The sequence below is a fragment of the Danio rerio genome, chromosome 5 (genome assembly GCF_049306965.1).
Source record: "Danio rerio strain Tuebingen ecotype United States chromosome 5, GRCz12tu, whole genome shotgun sequence".
NCBI classification, from domain to species: domain Eukaryota; kingdom Metazoa; phylum Chordata; class Actinopteri; order Cypriniformes; family Danionidae; genus Danio; species Danio rerio.
The window spans coordinates 16,408,987-16,433,656 of NC_133180.1; the positions used below are offsets into that span (position 1 = coordinate 16,408,987).

The 24,670-nt window shown below is 35.2% G+C and overlaps 2 protein-coding genes across 13 annotated transcripts in view; one reads left to right on the forward strand and one right to left on the reverse strand.

The window, feature by feature from the left end:
* Positions 1–24,670, forward strand: part of srrm4 (serine/arginine repetitive matrix 4) — a 763,243-nt gene that overhangs the window by 625,262 nt on the left and 113,311 nt on the right. The gene's annotated exons all lie outside the window — the stretch shown is intronic.
* Positions 16,726–20,647, reverse strand: LOC100151089 (uncharacterized). The gene is made up of 2 exons (XM_021471578.3): positions 20,172–20,647; positions 16,726–20,024 (listed from the first exon to the last, which is right to left on the reverse strand). Exons 1-2 carry the CDS (start codon positions 20,404–20,406, stop codon positions 19,015–19,017), a joined length of 1,245 nt encoding a protein of 414 aa, XP_021327253.2. The 5' UTR covers positions 20,407–20,647; the 3' UTR covers positions 16,726–19,014.

The window sequence follows — 24,670 nt, forward strand, 5'->3', positions numbered from 1 at the left end:
ACACGTTAGTTGTATATTTTTTCAAATCTGTTAAATGAATGAATAGTGTACTGCAGAAGCACTGCTGTTTATAAAAATAGAAAGTGTGGCAGTGTTCTGGAGTTGTTTGTTCCTGACCTTCCAAAGAAATAGTCATAAATTCTTTGTGTATCCAAGTACTACCAGATTGATTAGATTAGATCTGAATTAGTTACAAAAAATTCATTCATTTTTCTTCGGCTTAGTCCCTTTACTCATCAGGGGTCGCTACAGTGGAACGAACCGCCAACTTATCCAGCATATGTTTTACACAGCAGATGCCCTTCCAGCTGCATCCCAGTTCCCAGTAGACACCCATACACTCTCACATTCACACACATACACTATTTAGTTTATTCAATTCACTTATAGTGCATGTCTTTGAACTGTGGGGGAAACTGGAGCACTCGGAGGAAACTCATGCCAAAACGGGGAGAACAAGCAAACATGCGACAGTACTAAACACTGAGCCACCGTGTCGCCTCACTTACAAAAATATTGTTGACTTTTAGAATAAAATTTGGGGGTTCCTTTTCTTGCCAAATATTTCTTTAAAATCCACTGAATTATTTTAAGGTGTCTCTGTTTTAGTTGCTATTGTTTAAAATGTGGAGCAATATGAATTAATTACATGCACTTACTGTATGGTTGGGGCCAGAATGTGGGATAGATTTAGGGTTAGTTATGTGTAATAATGTGTAATTTATTATAATTGGTATAGTAAGTATATGGAACATCTGTAACATGAACACTTAAGTGTTTTCAAAAGATATTTAAAACTTTTTTTTGTGTGATGAAATTCAATTGAATCATTATTTAATTTAAAATAAATGTAATAATTATTTAAGAGAAAATACAACAACAACAACAACAACAACAACAACAACACAGTTTTAATAGTAAAACCTATCAATGTAAAAAAGAAAAATAGAATGCAGGTAATTTTATCAAATATGGTGTAAATATGGACAAACTCAACAGTTGGGTTAAATTATGTTATGAAATGTACATTTTTTTTCCTCTTAAATCAATGATTTTAGTCCCTCAAAATAAAACATTTAAGAACAACTACGGCAATTGTATGTTAAATTATTCTTACTTTTATTATTATTATTGTTGTTGTTGTTATTATTATTATTATTACTCTTTCAGAAAGTTATAAAATATATTTCTGTCATAATTCATAATTCAATCAAACTTTTTTATCTGCTGTCATGAAGATTCTTTCATTTCTGTGTGTAAATGACAAACAAAAGCCTGTAAAAGAAGTCAAATAATGCCATTGGTGCATCAATGTTAAGGGTGCCTTTTTGACCCCTTTTTAAGGTTTAAGATGACTCTTGTGTCTACAGAATGTGTCTAAAGTTTCAGCTCAAAACACCCATCAGATTATTTATTAGACCTTTTAGAATGTTGAATTTCCTGCTCTAAACATTGTAAAGATTTTTTGTTGCCTGTGCCTTTAATGCTAGTTTTCCCCACCCACTGTTCCCGCGTGCCTGTCAGACTGTGCCTCAATTTCCAGCTTCGTGCTTCAGATAAACAACACAGTGACAAACATGAAGAAGCAGTTCTCGCTTAACATTTGTGAGAAATATTACAGTAAGAACTTTCCCAATGATTATTTGATGTATTTGTTGTGGAGCTGCAACAATGAATCACACACAATGTCGTTAGAAAAGTTCAAAGTGCATGCGTTTAACTTTGCACTGTTTTTACTTGGCAAATGTGACAGAATTCGCATTAATATACACTGCTGGATTGATATCCGTTATGTTAATGTACAAAATAAACTTAACTGAATGTCCACACACCAAGATTGAAGCATGTTCTTCTATAATTGTACTGACACAAGGCTGTGGTAATGAAGTAAAGCTGAAGTAAATGCCTGTAATTCATTACAAACATACACCGATTTAAAACATTTTAAAATTATAACTTTAAACTCATCCTTGATCACATTTGATGATGATTGATGATCACAGAGAGCTGAACTGATCTTTTAATTCCAGTTGCTCTGCGCACGTCCGAGAGGGGTCTGGATGCAGACCGGGTGCAGTGCAATCTGAGCTGCGTTCAACCTAACCTAACCCCACCCCTAACCCTACCTGTCACAGTGACATCACTCACTCCATTTGAGTGCATTGTGTCTGACAATGCATCGCTGAGTGATGCAATTTCAGCTTGCATCATAAAGGCTGCATCCAGATACTATTGGCACATCCTGTCTTGTTGCAAGATTATATGTATTCCTTCTGAGACATTGTAATACGCAGCTGTCAATCAATTTAGTGAGCAGGGAAACCAGACTCCTACCTCATGTTGCGGTGGACCACTAAATGATAAGGGTTTGGATCCTATTTTAATGTCAGGAAATTTTTATCAGGTTTTATCACTCCAAGTTCAGGTCAGGTTTTTATCATCCCAATATAACTGACACACTACCTACACACAGTTCTGTCCAAACAGCTTCCAAAAGATGATATTCATCACAGGTGCCCTTTGATATATATTTTTTTGGAAGAATGATTACTTTATATGTTATTAAAAATGTGTTGCCATCATCATTGTGATTAAGAGAATGTGAAAATTGTTATATGAGCTTATACGAGTATCCTCTCTACCTCACTAGCCTCACATCCTCTGTCTTACTGTGAATATTTACATATTCATAAATGTACTCACCCTCCAGGGCGCACCTGACGTTGATGTTGATGTGTACAAGACTGGTAACGACAGCAACATGTACAACCAAACCAGTGTCGCTGATTGAACCAGTGGCATCTGCACATTCAGCATTACGCTTCTCTTATATTCCTTGTTTTTTTTTTGTAACCAAAGGCACAACGCTGACAAGACACAGACTAACTTTAAGATGTTAAACACCAGCAAAATAAAACCATTCTTTTGATTTGCTGTAATAAATCACTAAGCATAAGGCCCATTAGCTTGAAGCATCAGCTGGAGAAATATCATTATTGGTTATGTCAGCTGAAAAATGCTGGTCAGCTATGCGTACACTTAGTCCACATTTCCCCCTACTTAATCGACCATACATGGTTTTCTTATCCCTCCTCCTTGCTTGTGGTGTCACTGAGCTTTAAAGAGTCCCACAGTGCAGGGCAATTACAAAAGACGTTGCTGATCCTCCTCTGTAGACCTAGTGTTTTCTGGCAGGCCTATAGAGAGATGAGTTCACTCTCGTAGGTCCTGCCCCCCGGCCACTGCAGCCCCGCAAGCTGTTCTACTCAGTAGCAAACCTCATTAAAAATGCAGAGGGTTCAAGTCAGACTGAGTGTAAGTGTGTTTGTAGGAGTTAGGAAGCAGATGGCCCATGGGAGAAAGCCTAAGGGGTGGGTGGGGGGGAGAAACCCTTACCCCAGCAGATGCTAGTTTTAACGAGGAGATGAATAAACTGGAGATTAGACTGTAACCTAGGAATGAACTACACAAACACAATGCATGACAGGAGAAATTGCTGTAGTATATATGCTAAGTTTTTTTTTCTTCTTTAACATGCTGCTACTTGTAAAGATCGAGTATGGAAAAGGTTTGTGCTGAATGAGAGATGTTCGAGCGTACTTGAGTGTACTTTCACCAGCTTTATAAGTTGATGTTAGGCTTGATGTTTATAATAATGATGTTTTTTAATGTTATTATGCAATATAGAAGTGTTTTTGTGATTGTTTTGGAGCTGTTGATTGAGTTGTTTATGGGAGAAATGATTTGGAATAATTAGAGGCGGATTAAGTGATTTGGGGCCCCTAAGCAACTCCAGCCACGGGGCACAAGTCCTATGCACTCTTTCTACCTTTATTTAATTTATATTTATTCGGCTGTTTTATATGTCACTCAGTCTTCTTTTCTATGTTTTATCCAACCCAAGTTCATTCTGAAAATGTCCCACTGTTCTCGCGTAAACCCACCAGAGACCGCTGTCGACTGACTGACTGAATGCTCTACTGACCCACCCTCCTCCTTTCCTAAACCCAACCAATTGTATTGATTTACTCGCTCACCCACTTTCCTAAACCCAACCAACAATTGTTAAAAAGCAATCTAGAATAAGAAAAGCTCTCGTTTGATTTTTATCTAGATAGATTTGACCACATTCTCACCCTGTTATTTACTTGTTTATTTTATTTTTTGGATTCTGATTTTGTCTTATCTGCTCTCTGAAAATCGTTCTTCATCAGACTCTCTTCAACTCAAGTCCGCTGATGTATATTGCGAGATAACGGGACAAACTGGTAACAGTGGGAAAGCTGTTCATATAGAGGTAAGCTGTCAGCTGGTAAGCGCAAAAAGGAATTGTGTCCTACCGCCCCGTATCGTTTATTTTAAAAATGAAATGCAGCCATTTGTAGCTTTGGCTTTATAATTTGCGGTCTCCAGAAACGCATATAGGGCTACGCATATAGGGCTAACCTATGTTGGTTTTACCTTAATGGAAGGTCTACATTTTCAGTCATTTATTTTCTTAAAATTAATTTACAACTAAAAATAATATATTTTTTTATTTATAAATTTGACTGCTGGACAGCTCCATGATTGGGGTGGTGGATATTTTTATTTTATAATATTATACATACATAACATCACATTATTATTATGCACTGTAAAACCAAACAGTCAACGTTATCAAATGAAATGAGTGTGGTTAACTCAAAATTGACTTAATATTTTTTAAATGAGTTATTTCTACTCATTTAAAAAGAGTTTTGAACAGTGAAAAGTGTTGAAGATAATGAGTTAATTAAATACCTCATTACTTCAAATTAAATGGAGTAAGTTCACAGTACTCATATAGATTAGTTATTTTAACTCAAATGGTTTGTAGCAATCGGTTTCCTCAAACGATTTGAGTTGCCTTAACCTATTGGGTCTTACGGTACTAAGTTGGTTCGAGTTCTCCATTTATTTGGCTGGCTTGTGAAAGCTGTGCTATCAACTGCTAATAATTCTAACATGCTAGTGACATGCCAATCATGCTAGCATCTATCTATCTATCTATCTATCTATCTATCTATCTATCTATCTATCTATCTATCTATCTATCTATCTATCTATCTATCTATCTATCTATCTATCTATCTATCTATCTATCTATCTATCTATCTATCTATCTATCTATCTATCTATCTATCTATCTATAACATGCTACTAATATGACAATCATGCTAGCAACATGCTACTCAAATGCCAATGACATGCTAATCCAACTAAAACAAGCAAATGACATGTAAATTCATACTGGAATCATGCTAGTAACATACCAAACATACTAGAATTAACAAGCTAATTCAGGCTAGAATCATGCTAACAACATGCTAGTTCTCACTGGAATCATGTTAACAACATGCTAATCCATGCTAGAATCATGCTAATCCATAATAGAACCATGCTAATCCATGGTCGAAACATGTAAAAAAATGCCAATTCATGCTAGAATCATGCTAAAAGCATTCTAATCTATAATAAATCATGCTAATATCATGCATAATTCATATAAAATCATGCTAACAACATGCTAATTCATACTGAAATCATGCTAACAACATGCTAATTCATACTAAATTCATGTTACCAATATGCTAATTTATGCTAGAATCATTCTAATAAGCTATTTCATGCTTGAATTATACTAACAACATGCTAATTCATACTAGCTCTTTTCATACTTTTTATTTTTATTTATTTATTTTTTTTTATTTATTTATTTTTTATTTTTTGGCCTTTTTGCCTTTATTAGATAGGACAGTATTAAGACAGGAAGCGAAGTGGGAGAGAGAGAGAGGGGGTAGGGTAGTTAAATGTCGCCGAGCCGGGATTCGAACTCGCGAAGCCTTGATGTGCTATTGCACCATATGTCGGCGCGCTAACCACTAGGCTATTGCGCTGACTTTTCATAATTTTTAAAACTGTTTTAAACTAAATTAACTATTACCCACAAGCTTTCTCAAGCCAGCCTCAAAGCTAGTCTCAATGAACTTTAATAATCTAGTAGTAGAACTTTAATAATCTTTAAAAATCTAGTTGGATTTTACTGACCTCAAATTGCTTCATTTACTCAAATGGATTACAGTACTCATTAGGATTTGTTTTTGAACTTAAATGGTTTGTTGCAATTGATTTCCTCAAATGGTTTGAGTTAATAATAATGGTTGAGTGTAATAATAATTTTTTATTTTATATTAAATATTATTTATTGATGTAAGAATTGTGTTTGTTTGACTGTCACTATACAAAATATGATAGAAAATGATGTTATATATAATTTATAAGTATAATTTAAACTCTTAGTTGTTTATTGGGGGGCCCTAGATGTCCTGGGGCCCTAAGCAGCCGCTTACCTTTCTTATTGGTTAAATCTTCCCTTGTTAATAATAAATGGCCAAGTGAGTTTATGTCTATACATAAAAATAATTATATAATAAGAAATAATCAGTTTGCAACATCAAGTAGCATAACGAGCTGATTTTAACATCCAAAAAGCTATGGAATTCAATTCATATTTCAAATTCATATTGTCAAAGCAGCTTAACATAGAAGTTCTAGTAAATTGAAGCTCTAATAAACTCAAACTTGATTCCTGGAGGGCCGCAGCTTTGCACAGTTTTGCTTCAACCCTAATCAAACACAGCTGATCCAAAGAATCAAAGTGTTCAAGACTACTAGAGACTATTATGCAGGTGTGATTTGAAGGTGGCTGGAGCCAAACTATGCAGAACTGTGGCCCTGCAGGAATTGAGTTTGAGTCCAATGCTTTAGATGAAGTACTTAAAAACAAACACAGGTCCTTGAAAGTGCTTGAATGTAAAATTTATGGTGATATTTCAACAATTGTACTGTTCTGTTTTCAGAAACTGAATCAAAACTCTTAATGTAAAATTTTCAAATTTAAACCCTGCACAAGAACCATGACACAATGTCATTTTATCAATATTTCAGAGAACGTATTTGAATATTACCAGTATTGAATTCAACTCTAAACTATATTCAAGTTCTTTGAACATGACTGTTTATCATTACTATGACATTTAAATGCAAATATTAAGTGTAAGTGAAATTTAAGTACAGTAAGGACTTTCAGAGCACTACATATGGTAGGAGTATGAAGTACAAATGTGCTTGATTTAAAATTATTGGTGTTTTAAAAAGTCCTTGAATCCGCTGTTCATGAAAGTGTGAGAACCCTGTATAATAAAAACCACTGTAATGTACATTTGTACTAATACCAATAAATTACAATACAATTGTTGAGGAAAAGGAACAAAAATACATAATAGTGCTTTTAAAAGCATTTTTAATTTATTTACAGAAACCTTACACCATTTCTAATGATAAAATATCTCTATGTTGTAATTTTGATCCACTACTCCAATATATCCTCATTATTTTACAAAAAAACAAAACAAAAAAAAAAAACTCAATCATGTTAATACCAGGTGGAAAGCTGTGGTTGTTTAAAAATTGTGGGTAATATTTAAAATTAGCCATTAATAGAAAGGCATTATAAAGCTATTGTTAATAGTAGCTATTGCAATGCGAGTTCATGCTGTGTTTTGATGTAATGTCATATAAGATAGCATAGCTTGCCATTCTGATTAGTTTTTTGTTCCCAACTGAATAGTCGCCCCACATCCAGGCTATTGCTGAGGCGAAGAAATGAACAATGATTTCAATGATCTTCATCAGTGAGGTCTAGCACGCCCGGCCTTTCTTTTAATTTTGCGCTGAATGCAGAAGGAAATGGCTTTGTTCAAAGGTGGTGTGTGTCAGGGCCTAATGTAGAAGCCAGTCAGAACTCTCAGTTCCGTTTAGTTCCAATTGAGTTGATTTAAATCAGCTGAAGCGGCGCTCGCAAATAGAGTTGTTACCTCTCCAAAGAATCTAATTTCTTTGCTTATTTTGTTTTTAAGAAGACCATTTGACTCTGTCTTGTTGTTTTTCTGTGTCTGTGGTTTGGTGGGCGGGTGGGGTCTCTGGGGGGACTGTAACCCCTGAAGCTGAGCTCTGGCTGGTAGACAGCTGCAGAGCTGCAGAAATACTGATATGGTTGCCAGGCCTCCAGGGTTCAGTTATAATTCCTTTTAAATGTAGCCACTGCTACATTCCAGCACATCATCTAAGAGGCAGGAGAGACACATTTTTATTTAGCCGGAAGTGAGTCCAACAATCAGTCAGCAGCAAGATGAAAGGCGCTGCTGTGAACACCAGGGAGAGGTTGAAATGCGGTATGTGGTCTTGATATAGAAGACTTTTGTTGGCGAGTTGTCATGTGAAGTGCTTGTCTGATGTCGGAGAGAGAAGGCTTTTCATTGAATATTTCATACCTTTGACGGCTGTGCTGGGAAAATAGAAACGATGTCTGAATCATCGGTATATAATGTATTTAACCCCATTCAACTGTGAACCGTGTGCGCACGTAAAGGTGTTTGCATGAGTGTGCGCTGCTATTCGCTTTATTTCTCCAGGCTTTTCAAGGCTGTGTTGCACAACATTAGATCTAGACTACAACAACCTCCTTCCTCTTGTACACCAAGTTATAGTGACTTCAGTATTAAATTGTAAATAACTAAATTTTTTTAATGTAAAATTAATTATTAGTTACCCTCCTCTTGCCCTTTTATTTTGAAGTTTACAAGCCTTGGTCCTGCAAAGCTCTTTGAAAATTGCATTTTTGGTCAATGTGTGACACTCACTGGCCACTTTATTAGGTACACCTTACTAGTTCAGGGTTGGAACCCTTTTTGCCTTCAAATCTGCCTTAATTCTTTGTGGCATAATTCGACAAGGTACTGGAAATATTCCTCAGAGATTTTGGTCCATATTGACATGATAGCATCTCACAGTTGCTGCAGATCCATGATGCGAGTCTCCCCTTCCACCACATCTCAAGGGTGCTCTATTGGATTGAGATCTGGTGACTGTGGAGGTCATTTGAGTACAGTGAACTCATTGTGATGTTCAAGAAACTGGTCTGAGATTTGTGCTTTATGATATCTGGTGGAAGTAGATGGGCACACTGTGGTCATAAAGGGATGGCTATGGTCAGCAACAATACTCAGGTAGGCATTGACACAATGCTTAATTGGTACTAATGAGCACAAAGTGTGCCAAGAAAATATCAACCACACCAACTTAAACCATTAATACAAGGCAGGATGGATCCATAATTTCATATTGTTGATGCCAAATTCTGACTCTACCATCCGAATGTTGCTGCAGAAATTAAAACTCATCAAACCAGGCAATGTTTTTCCAATCTTCTATTGTCCAATTTTGATGAGCCTGTGTGAATTGTAGCCTCAGTTTCCTGTTCTTACCTGAAGATAGTGGCACCTATTGTGGTCTTCTGCTGCTGTAGCCCTGGATGTGTTGTGTGTTCAGAGACTTTTCTTCAAATGGTTGTAACGAGTGGTTATTTGAGTTACTGTTGCCTTTCTATCTGCTGTAACCAGTCTTGCCATTCTCCTCTGACCTCTGGCATCAACAAGGCATTTACGCCCACTGAACTGTCGCTCACTGGATGTTTACGCTTTTTTAGACAATTCTCTGTAAACTATAGAGATAGTTGTGCTTGAAAACCCCAGTAGATCAGCAGTTTCTAAAATACTCAGACCAGCCCGTCTGGCACCAACAACAATGCCACGTTCAAAGTCACTTAAATCACCTTTCTTCCCCATTCTGATAATCGGTTTGAACTGCAGCAGATCGTCTTGACCATGTCTACATGCCTAAATGCATTGAGTTGCTGCCATGTGATTGGAATTGATGATTAGAAATTTGAGTTAATGTGCAGTTGGTCAAGTGTACCTAATAAAGTGGCCAGCAAATGTAATTTCAACTGAAACATGAACAACTCCTCGTTCTTAAAAAATAATAGTGTTTTGTTTTTATCACAGCTCTGCCAGTGAGAGTGGTTGGGCTCAAGTGCATCATTGAAAAGCAAACAAGAAACCTGTGAGACATGTCAGATACTTAAGAACATTTTATTGGTCAGAAGATTTGATGAGAAACGGAAGTATGAGGTGATGTAAAAAAAAAAACAAACAAACTTTGATCCATTTAGGCAGAAGTTACACACTGAAAGCTTTGGATTTTTATATCTTCTAAATGCAAATTTTGTCCCACTTTTGGAACACTAACTTATTGGGGACTTTACAGTAATAGTTTGCCCAAAAATGAAAGTTACCTTATCATTTACACTCCATCATGTGGCGTTTTAATACAAAGATGATTTGGTATTTAGTTTATATGTTCTTCTGTGACATTGTGAAGCTGTTTGTGGTTTTAATAGCCAGTGTTGTGTTTTATACTGTGTAATCCATGCTGTAGGAAGCTTGTGTTTGTGCTGTGTTTATGTATATGTATATGTGTAGACAATAGAGAATTCTAATTCTAATACAAAGAGTGCATATATTCATATAGGAAAAATAAATGAATATGGAAGTCATATTAATGGCAACCATCATTTTTCAAAATATTTTCTTTTGTGTTCAACAGAAGAAAGAAACTCTAAGTTTGAAAAGTGAGGGGTGAAAAAAAATTAATGGAGAATTAATTTTTTTTTTCCCGGTGATCTATCCCTTTAATGTACAAAAACCTCGCAGAGAAGCATGGCAAGATTACAGAAAACGAGAACAAGGCACATCCCGAGGTTATGTTGGAGTAATATTACCAGGATGAATAATCCATAAAGTGTTGGCACAGGACTGCATACGTTTAGAGAAGTAATACTGATTCTATTAAATATTAATAGCCATATTTAATAAGTATAAATCCACTTATGCACTTTTTCCCATGCCTTCATCATTTACTTAATAAAACCAATATATTTTAGCTGTAAAACTATAGCTCTTTTTCAGCTAATGTAATGTGTTATAAGCCTGCAAAAGTCTAGCTGTAATGCAAAACTGTTTGAGCTGATTTGCAATTTATAGGTTACGTCATGTCCGGAGTGGACATCCTTTATGTTCTCTTCCTAGAAGTGGTTTGGTATTAAAGGTCCTGCCACTTATTGTCAAAACGTCATGTAAAAATTGTCTAGTACTGTTTATGTTTAGCCAGAGAGTGTAGAATGCTGCAAGATTGTATTTTGGCACAAAGTTCAGAGCAATGTGTATCTGAATAAGCAAGTTAAATTTTCCTTTTACTCTCAGAAAGTCAATGTGCAAATGAAATCTGTTAGGAAAATCACGAGGAAGATGGAGCAGGCAAATGAATGTTTTGAAGCATCTTGTTATATGAATATTTACTCAAGGACACAGTTGAACCAGTTTTTCCACTGGTGGTGCAATAACACTGTGTAGGCTGCAGTAAGCTGTATATTTATTTCAGGCCTATTGTCTTAAAAAAAAAAGGTATCTAGCTTTGGCAAAGTGACTTAAACCGACAAATCATAGTACAGATGTTATAAATTTCTATTGTTGTGTCCCCTTTTTCACACTATATTATATGCAGCCTAGCATTATCTAAAGTATAGATACCAAGTTTGGTACTGTAGTTTGTTACCAATTGGTACTGAAATTTTAAAAACGTCAATTTCCATTTAACATTTGAGTGCTGTTAAGTACGTACTTATACTGATGATTGGCTGTTGTGTTCACATGCTCAACAGAAATTATTGGCTGTGAAGGTCATCAATTCACTGCTCTTCATCGACGTTCAAGTGCAAACACAGATACTCGGATTCATGTGTGAATCGTTCATTAGAATGTTTAATAAAATGATATACAGTTTAACAGAACTGACATTGTAAGAAATTACAATGTACATCCAACACAATCTCACAGCAATTTGTAACTTTTTGATTTGGTGGCTAATTCGTGTAAATTTATGCGACTTCCTTTGTACAATTTAGAATGATTTACTTATTTAATTTGGGTTTAGGGGTGGGGTTGGGTACCACGTCTCATTTTTAAAACTGTACATTTTTCTACAACTGAACTCGTACAAATTTGTATGGATTAGCCACTAAACTGACAAAACATTAAATACTTACGTTTCCTCATAAGATCAGGCTGGTAGATCTTGTTATTGTATAAATCATATTTACAAAACATATTTGTAGTGTATTTGTAACTAGACTAGCTGTTAATGATTTAATTTAGATTTAAATGCATGCCGTTTTTTGTCTCTTCAGTATTTGTGATGCAAGAACTTACACAAATCACATCTTTATTTGACGACCTAAGGTATTGAGGAGTTGAATGTAAGTTAATAAGATTAAAAATATAAGAAGGTGCTTGCCCATTGCTTTAAAAACAATAATTAAAATCTTGAACTGAAATCTAAATTTAACAGGAAGCCAATGAAGGGAAGCTAAAACTGATGAAGCATGCTTTTTGGTGTTAAAAGTCTAGCTGCCACATTTTGAACCGACTGCTACCGTGCCAATGAAAATTGAGGGAGATCAAAATATGAAGAATTACAATAGTCTAGGCGAGTTGTGATAAAAGCATGTATGACTTTCTCCTTGAAATGAAAGTATGGATTTAAGTCCGAAGATGATCCTCAGCTGATAGTAGCTAATTTTTATCTGCATAAAAATTAAAAGAGATGCTATGTTTCCTTATTATATTACCTAGAGGAAGCATAAATAAATTAAAGAGCAATGGACCTATAATAGAACCCTGGGGGACACCACACAAAAGAGGGACAGATGTTGACATAAACTGACCAACAGATACTGAAAAAGACCCGTATTTCAGATATGACTGAAACCAATGAAGCTACCTTTTTGCCCACCCAATGTTCCAGACGTGACTGAAGGATGGTATAATCGACTCTATCAAAAGCAGAGCACACATCCAGTAAAACTATAACTGCATTGCCAGCATCTACAGACAGCAGTAAGTCATTCAGCACTTTTAACAGAGCTGTTTCAGTACTGTGATGCATAGTAAAACCTGATAGTAAAGGTTCAAGTTTATTGGAAGATTTTAAAAAAGGTTGTAATACGGCTCTTTCTAAAACTTTCGACAGAAATGGCAGTTTAGAGATAGGATGGAAGTTATGCAAGCAATTTTTTTCGGCATTAGGTTTTTAAGCAATGGCTGGACAACTGCATGCTTGAAAATTGCAGGGACAGTGCCTAAAACGAAGCAGGAACTAATAATTGCTTGGATATTAGAACCTATTGTGTTGAAAGTCTCCTTTAGAAGGTTAGAGGAAATAGGATCACAAGGCGAAGTTGAAGATTTCGTCAGAATCACTAAACCCCTTAACTCAGAAAGAGACACCGGTCAAGATCTCCAAAAAATGTGTATTGGTGTTTCGTGACCCTTCAAGACCCTAAAGCTGTCTTGGAATTAATAATTATTGTGACAAGTCCTTTACAAATAAACTTGAATTAAACTTAACAGTCAACAATTTGGTCACTAACACCAATCAAAGAGAAAAATGCTAGGCGCAAAGCGTTCTCTGTTGAGGTTTCACAAGTTCAGACATCAATCTTAAGGCTAAATCTACATAACTTTGAAAAGTGTCATGATATTTTCCAGGTAATTAATATATCATATACCCAACTTGCATACCTCCTGTAAATGAGATTTCCCTCATGGTCTTGTACCGATGACACCAAACACCACTTGCTCAACTTAACGAATACAATCCTTCAAGACTCATTCAGGGAGGTTGAGCCAAACAGAACATGAGACAAGCAGGCAGGCACGTCTTTACTACAAGCTGTGACTCGCGTATTGCAGAGGTTACTGTCTATCAGCTTGTCGGCTCCAGATACGCACGTGCTTCGGTGCTATTTTCCCCACTACTGGACCCCTGGAGTGATCAAAGGCCATTATTAAAATGCAAACTTATCAAAGTCAAACCTTCATCGCTTAAATTAAATCATTTCAAGCTTGGCTGGGCTCTCCTCTTCTCTGCCTCCCCTTCATTTTTCATTTCCATCCCTTGCCCATCCTCATTTCAGGAAGACGATCTGCCACTCACGCAAAATTGCTTCCATTTGCATAACTGATGCTTCATTTGGGGCCAAGAACTGTTTCTGTGCCCATGTCATTGCACAATGGCGAGGCGGTGACAGCAATAACAAGCCTATGGAACTTCTCCCACCTCTCAATTTAGGGATCAATCTCGCAGTCAAGGACAAGTGTTTCTTAAGTTGACATTTCCTTCGCTTCACCCTCTGGCTGAGCAGATGTTCAGGCTTCAACTGTCTGCACTTCTCTGATAGGAAGTCTCCGAGTGATTTATGCAGCATTCAGAAGAAAATAGACTAGTGTTTTGTTGGTTTGCATGTGTTCTTTGAAGCTTTGTTGGTTTGGGGTGTTTTTTTTTTTTTATTTGTGGATTTTCGTTAAGTTTAATTGGGTTGAATTACAATGATGTTGTTATGGCCCTGTTTATACCTGATATTAAGATGTGTTTTAGTTGATTGTATCACAAAAGGAGACACATTCTTATTCACACCTGATGTTCAAATCAGTCTCTTTCTCTATTTTCCACCACTTTTCTGATGAAGGCGGGTCTATGACCGTTTTTTTTTATAGGCTTTCTGAACTTTTAATGCTTTGTTTGCACTGAATGGTATGATTCAGTTCAGTACAGTGCGTTGCTCCTTGTTTTTTCAGGCTTCTCCTTTGTTTTTTCACTCTTCACTCACATGTTTATCTATTTCTTAAAGGATCGGATGTCAGAAGAACTTCAATAATCATGCGCACGTTATTATCATCAGCTCAAGAAGTTTGTTATTTCAAATATAGATGCGTGTTGAGCGCACGTGAGCTCTCTGGAGAAAGTGAAACCACTAGCGCTTTTAGACGGTCTCATAAATAACAACGGGAAATGGCAGATTCTGTTCTTTTTGGCTTTGTGGTTTGAGCTCAGGTTGGCCATGGCTTGCTGTTATATGTGTATATTATTACGATGTAATGTCTTCGCTGTGTATTTAAAAATGGCGCTTTCTTTGTTTTTATTCTCCTGGCTTGTGCACACGCTAGTGACATGTAATAGTGATTTATTATTTGCATGTATTTATACATGTTATTTTTTAAAAATATAATTTCTTTACCTTTATTTCTAATAAGTTCTCTATGCAGCATACTCTTAAAGTGGTTTAGTCAATTTTAGCATATCAAAAACAATAGATTGAGTGTCTTTACAAATAAAATGATTTATTTTATAAAAGTTTATGTGCAAAAAAAAAAAAAAATTATATGTATATATATATATATAGATAGATAGATAGATAGATAGATAGATAGATAGATAGATAGATAGATAGATAGATAGATAGATAGATAGATAGATAGATAGATAGATAGATAGATAGATAGATAGATAGATAGATAGATGTTTTGGATTTTAGAGATCTCTACAAAATCTAAATGATATTACATAGCTTCACTTCTGTTCAAATCAGGACTGGTAAAAGTTAGCATTTTACTTTTAATCCTCAAACCAAACTTAAGATTATTGATGACAAAGTTTAAATCCAATCTAGCAGCATGCATAACATGACCCAAAATGTTTAAAGGGTCATGAAACCCCCCTCTTTCAGTTCAAGTCTACCTCAGAATTAAAAATGCATTTTTTGTGATGGGCGTGGAGCCCTGCAAGCTGAGGAAGGACTGGGCGTGGCCTGCAGAGCAGGGAAAAAAGAGTGGAGCAAACAACTGTTGTCAGTCGGCTCACAAAATGAGACAAACCATGAGGAGACTCATGATTTTATAGTTTACAAAGTTAAAGCTCAAAGAAATAAACAGTAATTTAATGTCCTGCTGCACATGTTTTTCATAATTTCATATGCACATAATAACGATTTGTTATATCATTATAAAGATAATTATGTTTATATAAACACTATAAATGAGAAGGCCTTCTCTCCTCCTGAATCCCCAGGTCTGAATGATGCAGTGTATAGCAGTGCAGCAGGTTTCTTGCCATGTCTATTTAAACACTTAGCCCTACTGGTAATCCAGAGGATTTTAAACATAAAAGCACAGACATAGCTGATGTGTCTAAATGGTAACGAACTCAAGTGATAAAAGACAACGTCCGCCATTCTTCAATTCTCGTACAGCTCTCCTGACAAAAATGCAAAAATAATTTTAAACCCAGAAGATGAAATTTGCTGAAAAAAGCTATAAAAATTATTCAATTTTCCCCACAATTAAAGCTAACAGATGCTAACGTCGTCTTAGCTTATGCTCAAAACACAAATATCTGTTGAAAAAAAAAGTACTTGAGGGTTTCTTGAACCTTTAAGAATAAGGCCAGCAAGCAGAGAATAAAAGGTATTTCGTGACCACATTACCATCTAGCAATACTATCTGATCTAATTTGTTCTCAAATACCAAAGCGTGCTAATGTCAAAACCATTCAAACCGCATTTACACCTGTGCTTAACGTTTTCCACTTGCTTGGTGATCATGAAGATTTGCTCATATCCGCCAATCAGTAAACGACTGCTAAAAAAAGGATCAAATGTAAACTTTTTAAAGGTCAGAACTCTATCAGAACCGAAAAAGAGTTGTAACATTTGACACGCAGGCAGCCGCTAAAAGGACACAGTCCGGGAGATGCTCCATAAAATTGCCATGGTCTCTCGGAATGAGCAATATTGCCACTGACATTTCAGTAGCCGACAGATTCAGCTGAGCAGTTATTACAAAAACCAAAGCTGACAGGTTTGGAGTGCATTAGAGATATTTTCTCCTACAGCGAGCTTTTTTTTTTGTTCTACTCTAACTCATTAACTGCTCTCTGGTAACCTCGCTCTGCACTCCCAAACCCAAGTGAAATTCTCTTCATTTCCACAAACATGTTATTTCTTGTTAAGTGAAGATTAAGCTATTAAAAGATTGTATCTGTGCAGGCTTTGAAGGAAGGAAGTTTTTCAGAGGCTCACTTCAAACATGCCGTATTATTATTATTTTACTTTATATCTCTGTTAAAAAAATAAATAAATCCGAATATAGATATATAATAATCATAAAGATAATCAAAACTGTGATGCATTCTATATATAAGTATTGCTTAAGTGAAGATGTATTGCTCAGTGCAGAAGAAATGATTCATTTTGTGAAATCATCCTTTTAAAATATGAACTGTAACTGAAATATACAGATACAAATTGACAAAGTGCTTAAAAAAGAATTGAAAAACTGACAAATAATGTTTACATTCCAACCTGTGGAGCCCTTTGCGGTTACCGTTTTAAACCATATTAATATCGTAGACTAAACATAAAGCAATCAAATATCATTTGAAAGCTTAACATGTCTAGTTTCCAAACATTGTAAAAGCCAACAGTCGACTTTATCAAATGAAATAAGTGTAGTTAACTCAAAATTTACTGAAAGTTAATTCTACTAATTTGAGTTTTAACTCAGTGTTGAAGGTAATGAGTTAAATTAAATTTCTCATTATTTCAACTAAAATAGAGTAAGATCACAGTACTCATATAGATTTTTTTTTTTTTTACTCAAATGGTTTATAGCAATCGGTTTCCTCAAACGATTTGAGTTGCCTTAACTTATTGAGTTTAACATAACTCAGTTGGTTTGAGTTCTCTTTATTTATTGGGTTTTACTTTGCTCAAATTGCTTCGTGTACTTAAATAAATAGAGTACAGTGAACTCATTGTCATGTTCAAGAAACCAGTCTAACATGATTCACGCTTTATGACATGGCACATTATCCTGCTGGAAGTAGCCATCAGAAGATGGGTACACTGTGGTCATAAAGGGATGGACATGGTCAGCTACAATAGACTGGTAGGCTGTGGCGTTGACACGATGCTCAATTGGTACTAATGGGCCAAAAGTGTGCCAAGAAAATATCCCCCATACCATTACACCACCAGCAGCAGTCTGAACCGTTGATACAAGGCAGAATGGATCCATGCTTTCATGTTGTTGATGCAAAAATTCTGACTATACCATCCGAATGTCATCAGACCAGGCAACATTTCTCCAATCTTCTATTGTCCTATTTTGGTGAGCCTGTGTGAATTGTATCCTCGGTTTCCTATTGTTAGCTGACAGGAGTGGCACCCAGTGTGGTCTTCTGCTGCTGTAGCCCATCTGCCTCAAAGTTGGACATGTCGTGCATTCAGAGATGCTCTTCTGCAGACCTCGGTTTTAACGAGAGGTCATTTCAGTTACTGTTGCCTTTCTATCAGCTGGAACCAGTCTGGCCATTCTTCTCTGACCTCTGGCATCAACAATGCATTTGTGCCTACAGAACTGCTGCTCACTGGATACTTTCTCTTTTAAGGACCATTCTCTGTAAACCCTAGAGATAGTTGTGCGTGAAAATCCCAAAAGATTAGCAGTTTCTGAAAATTCTTCAGACCACCCTGTCCCGCACCAACAATCATCCCATGTTCAAAGTCACTTAAAGCACCTTTCATCCCCATTCTGATGCTCTGTTTGAACTGCAACAAGATTAAGGCAGTTCTGAAGGCATAAGGAATCCAACCCGGTACTAGTGAGGTGTACCTAATAAAGTGGCCAGTGAGTGTTGTAGGGAATCTAATTTGGTGCATTTGAACAAAACAGATTTATTAAACGGGTATATTTATTAAAAATAATATTTTATTCACTGAACAACTTTAGAAATAGAAAGATAATACATTTAAATTCTGCAAACTACATAATTTCAACAAAATGGTATATATTTTTTTTCTCTCGATTTTTGCACTCATTTTTATTTAATAGTTTTTTTCCCAACATATAAATTTGGAAACTTTTTTGGACTGTTATTTCAAGTTATTTGGTTAGATTAGCTCCAGACTAGACCATCTAATGTGTATGCACAAATATAACATTGTAAAGCGTCCCATAAAAAAATATTTATTCAATTATTAGTCTCATATGCTGATATCTAGTGCATTAGAAATAAAACTTGCAATAATAAGAAAGAGTCATGAAACATTCAGCTTTGCTATGCACATTTTTATTTACAGGCAGGAATGTGCAGTAGGGTAAAGGTGTAAGGAGGTGCAGGGAGGAACGGTGATCCGCTTCAGGACCAGCAGAAGTTGGGATTGTGCTTATTGATCCTCAAGTGTTTGAGTTTGGGATCATTTCTGTAGCGTTTCAGCAGGAGATTCCTTTCGATTTGCTCCTCCTCCTTCCGCTGTTTCTTTTCCTGCTTTTTCTTCACCTTCTCCTCCATCAAGCTGAACAGAACCAGTGGGTTGTAAATCTTTGGCTTCTTCGTCTTGATTTCAGTGTACGCCTCATCACCAGACACCTCATTAAGTGGGTTTTGTATGACCTGCGAGGCTCCCTTTTCTTCATGTTTCTGGACCTCCGTAACTTCCTCCTGCTCCAACCAGGCCTCCATCCGCCTCGGTTTCATTTCAGACTCATGGGAAGCTTCTATGCTTTCCTCCGTGTACTCCATGAATTCAAGCTCCTCATCCTCAAAGTCAAAGAGCATGAGGCCTGAGCAGGGAGAAAACTCAGATGCTTGAGGCTTCACAAGAGACACAACCTCGTCAAATGCAAAGATCGGAGGAATCGGCAGTGTTTCAGGAGGACTCTGGAGGAAGGACAGTTCACTGACTGAAGGAATCGAGTGCAGAGAAGCCACCTCAGAAGAGCTCTGGAGGGGAAGGAGGACTGGTTCTGGAGAGACACATGGAGCCACTTGTATGACTGAGCTTGGCAGCAGGTGCTCAGGTTCCTCAGCAGGCGTTTGAGGACTTGAGGCTTTGAGGCGAGAGGCTGGGAGAACGAGAACTTCAGGATGTTCAGGTAAATCTCCAACAGGTGCTAAGGAGGAGAAACAGGCTGAAGCTGGCAGAGGTTTGACCTCAACAAGATGAGGAAGTGGCTCTTTGTTTATCAGCAGAGGTTTGAGGCAAGCAGCTGGGAGAGCGAGGACATCTGAATGTTCAGGTTGATCTCCAACTGGAGGTAACGAGGAGAAACAGGCTGAAGCTGGCAGAGGTTTGACCTCTATGGGAAGAGGAAGAGTCTTGTTGTTTTTCAGGTTTCTCCTCTGTCCTTCAGGTTCTCCTTTTCCTCCTGTTGAAAAAAAGGAATATATTTTTTTATATTTTTGTCTTTTTTTATCAAACAATTATTTGTATTGCTGATTCAATATTCCAACACTCCCTCCACCAGCTTTTCTAAACTCTGCACCTCTTTTTTTCTTGGCAGACAGGTACTCACCTTCTCTCTCGAGGATCTGTATGTTTTCATCTTCAGCCTTGACTTTCAGACCCTTCTCCTCTTTCCTCGGTCTCTGTCCATGATGGGACTTCACCTTGCGGTGTTTCTTTGTTGACTTGGCCTTGCTTTCTCCTGCCTCTGCACTTATCTCTGCTTTCTGAGGGCTCAGCCTTCTGCCCCAGATAGGTGTAAAACCTGCAGACAGCGGCCAAAATCCCCTTCTAAACAGTGACATTTTGAACAGTCAATTCTGTAACTGAATTCAAAAGTAGTCGTCAAAAAACGCTGAAAGACACAAAAGTAGCTCTGAATCCGTTCACTCCTAAACACACCAACAGCAGTCAAAGTCGGAACAGCAGTTTAGAACAGCAGTTCAGAGTTCTAATCATGATGTCATGGAGGAGAGCTCAGCTGAAGGGTCATTTTGAATCAAAGCAGTTTAAATGAAACATTTTTAATGTAATTCGTCCATCCACCCTTTTTAAATGAATCATGGATGTACAGCATGTTAAACTTTGAGATTTTATATATATATATATATATATATATATATATATATATATATATATATATATATATATATATATATATATATACATGTAGTTGAAGTCAGAATTATTAACCCCCCTGAATAATTCGCCCCGTTTAATTTTTCCCCAATTTCTGTTTAACGGAGTGAAGATTTTTCAGCACATTTATAAACATAATAGTTATAATAACTCATTTCTAATAACTGATTTATTTTATTTTTGCCATGAAGACAGTAAATAATATTTAAATAGATATTTTTCAAGACACTTCTATACAGCTTAAAGTCACATTTTAAGGCTTATAATGATGGTTTGTTCTGTAGACTATCGAAAAAGAAATTAGCTTAAAAGGGCTAATAATTTTGTGCCTAAAATGGGTTTAAAAAATGTAAAACTGCTTTTATTCTAGCTGAAATAAAGACTTTAATAATAAATATTATCAGACATACTGTGAAAATTTAAACATCATTTAGGAAATATTTGAAAAAGAAAAAAAAATCAGGGGGACTAATAATTCTGACTTCAGCTGTGTGTGTGTGTGTGTGTGTGTGTGTGTGTGTGTGTGTGTGTGTATGTATATCTCTATATATCTATCTATCTATATATATATATATATATATATATATATATATATATATATATATATATATATATATATATATATATATATATATATATAAAGATAATATGAAGTGTGGGTTGGTGAAGAGAAAGTGGTAGGGAGAAAATACTGAATACTCATTAAAAACAGTTACCTTGTAAAACATGGTCTGTAAAACTCTGATGTGATGATTGTTGAAACCAACTCTGGTGCTTTTATAGACTATTATATGTAAACGAGAGAAGGACAAATGGGTTGTTGTTAGAAGTTATACAGCTGTGGCTGGAAATTAATGGTAGTTGCTTATAAAATTACCCATTAATTGTGTTTTAATAACATCTTCCCTAAGCCTAAACCTCAAAGTAATGTAAAACAGTTATTATACAGAGTATTATTCAGTTTATTCAATAATTTATGCATAAAATTGTATTTTATTTACATGTACTCATATCCCAAGTCTGAACCTAACCCTCAACGTAACGTAAAAATTATACAGAGTATTATTTCTATTATTTATTCATTTACCCATTAAATTGTATTTTACTAACATCTTCTTTTATCCAAACCCAACCCTCACAGTAATAAAAATATTAATTATTGTTTTAACAACATCAAAAAATTATGCTATACTGATGTGAAAACAGCTGTATCTCTTCTGAATTTTACAGTATAAATGGCTGTCATGCCGTTTTGTCATGCTTTAAATTTCATTTTAATTCAGTATAAAATTTTCATTTTTTATTTGGTTAACACAAAAATAACCACAAAAAAAGCTCAAAACAGAATAAGTAATCCTGAAAAACTCCTGGAACCTAATAATAAATTAATTTCATCTAGCAGAAAACCTTGGTTCCAAACTAAATTTGAATGATCTTTTCTTTTTTTTATTTAAAGATATATTTAGAATATAATTTATAACAGTTCATGACTTTTAAAATGAAACATAGTTAGGAAGAAAGCATTCTATATGAAGAGTTCAGATGCAACAGTCCGTCTGAATTATTATTAATTTTTTTAAACGAGCATCTTCCTCAGCCTCCTTTGTTTATGTTCCTTTAATTCACTTTAAAAGCAATGAAAATGAACTATTGACTGCCATAATAGTAAAATTACAAAACCTACATACAGAAGCCTGATGAACATTTCAGACAGCATTTAACATTTAAAGCTGGAAATTAAATTATCAGGTAAATGCTCAAATTCTGAACACGTAGTAAATGGATTATATACAGTTGAAGTCAGAATTATTAGCCCCCCTTTTAAATTTTTATTGTTTTTTTTTAATATTTCCCAAAGTATTTTTAACAGGGCAAGAACATTTTCACAGTATGTCTGATAATATTTTTTCTTCTGGAGAAAGTCTTATTTGTCTTATTTTGGCTATAATAAAAGCAGTTATTCATTTAAAAAAAAAAAAAAAATCATTTTAAGAACAAAATATTTAGCCCTTGTAAGCTATTTTTTTTTCGATGGTCTACAGAACAAACCATCATAATACAATAACTTGCCTAGTTAACCTAATTAACCTTGTAAAGGCTTTAAATGTCACTTTAAGCTGTATAGAAGTGTTTTGAAAAATATCTAGTAAAATATTATTTACTGTCATCATGGCAAAGATAAAATAAATCAGTTATTAGAAATGAGTGATTAAAACTATTATGTTTAGAAATGTGTTAGGAAAATCTTCTCTCCGTTAAACAGAAATTGTGGAAAAAAATAAACGGGGGTTAATAATTCTGACTTCAACTGTAGAATAAAATCATTTTATATTATACAATAATTCAAAACATGAATCGGCAGTAGTGGGACTTTGTAATAGTCTGCCTATGCATGTTCGAAAGGGCCAAACACTTTCTGCTTTCAAGTTTTAGTCTGTGAGAGCCATTATTTTATCTTATTTTATTCACCTTTTTTATACCACAAACATCTTTGCTTCTGCTACGTTTGAGCTTCCGTTTACCATATTTAATATGCAGATGTTGGAAGAAAATACAATGCAAAAATGTAAATACTTTAAGTATAAATAAAATTGGTGTTATATATATTTTTTCTTTGTCATCAGATATTTATGACTGCAAACATGTCCTGTATTCGAACATATCTGTTTTTGAACTTAAATGGTTTGTTGCAATCTGTTTCCTCAAATGGTTTGAGTTACCTTAACTTTTTAGGTTTTACAGTGTAAATGTTGACTGATTTTTAAGAATTATTACAGAGCAACAGTTATTTATATTTATTTTCAACAAGAATATTCATCTTTTAAAAGGGTCTTAAAACATTACTTTGCTACACTGAAAAATCAAAGTTAATTCAAAGTGTTTGAGGAAACCGATTGCGGCAAACCATTTAAGTTATGAAACCAAATTTGAGTCATGTACACACATATCATTCATGTTTATATCTTCATACATTTAGAGTATTAAACATTTTAAGTCCAGTTTCAGTTATGAGTTCAGTTAATAGTGAAATCAACTATATAATGGTTTGATAGTGCTTGTAGCATTGGAGTTAAATTAACACAAAAACAGAATTAATTCATTCATAACTTAATCGGTTTGAGTTCTGCTTAATATAATCAGTGTATGAGTTACCATAACTTTTTCATTAAGTCAAAGCAACTTTTTAACTAACTTATTTCGTTTAGTGTTTTTCACTTTACAGCAATACATATGTAAACTTTTTTTTAATGTTTTTTTAGGGGTACATTTAGATCAAATACCACTAAACTGCCCGTACTTTATTGTAATTTGATGTGTACTTTACAAATATTGTCAAAAGTATGAAAAAAAAAAAAATAGTTCATAATCTTCTCTAACTCATCAACCGCTCTCTGGTAACCTCGCTCTGCACTCCCAAACCCAAGTGAAATTCTCTTCATTTCCGCAAACGTGTTATTTCTTGTTAAGTGAAGATTAAGCTACTAAAAGATTGTATCTGTGCAGGCTCAGAGGCTCCCTTCAAAAATTCAGTTTTTTTTTAACGTAATACTTTTACATTGGTTTCCTATTCATGCGAAGAACATGAAAAGCCTGCAGATAGGTGAGCAATTAATCATCTGTTTCAAGTTTTAAATGGAAAAAGGCTTTGTAGGAATGATAAAACACCTTGTTTTGCTCTCGTTTTCAATCTGAGATTTTTGTAAAGGAATTGCGGTAAGGCTACAGCGAATCAGGCATATTACAGGATTACCGTTTTAGATCGAGGCATAGTGATCTACTCCTGTTTCCATCCTCATTTAATAAGAATTTCTAAGTGAATCAGATGCTGTTTAATTATTTACAATCTTTTTTTATTACGAGTTTCTTATATGGGAAGCATATCGGTATCCTTTTTGAATTCGTTTTTTATTAAACCTGTTCTCTTGATCA

Coding starts and splice junctions, on each gene's coding strand:
- LOC100151089 (XM_021471578.3), bottom strand. CDS start 20,406: ATGTCACTGTTTAGAAGGGGATTTTGGCCGCTGTCTGCAGGTTTTACA. Junction 20,025..20,171: donor ACAGATCCTCGAGAGAGAAG/GTGAGTACCTGT, acceptor TTTTTTCAACAG/GAGGAAAAGGAGAACCTGAA.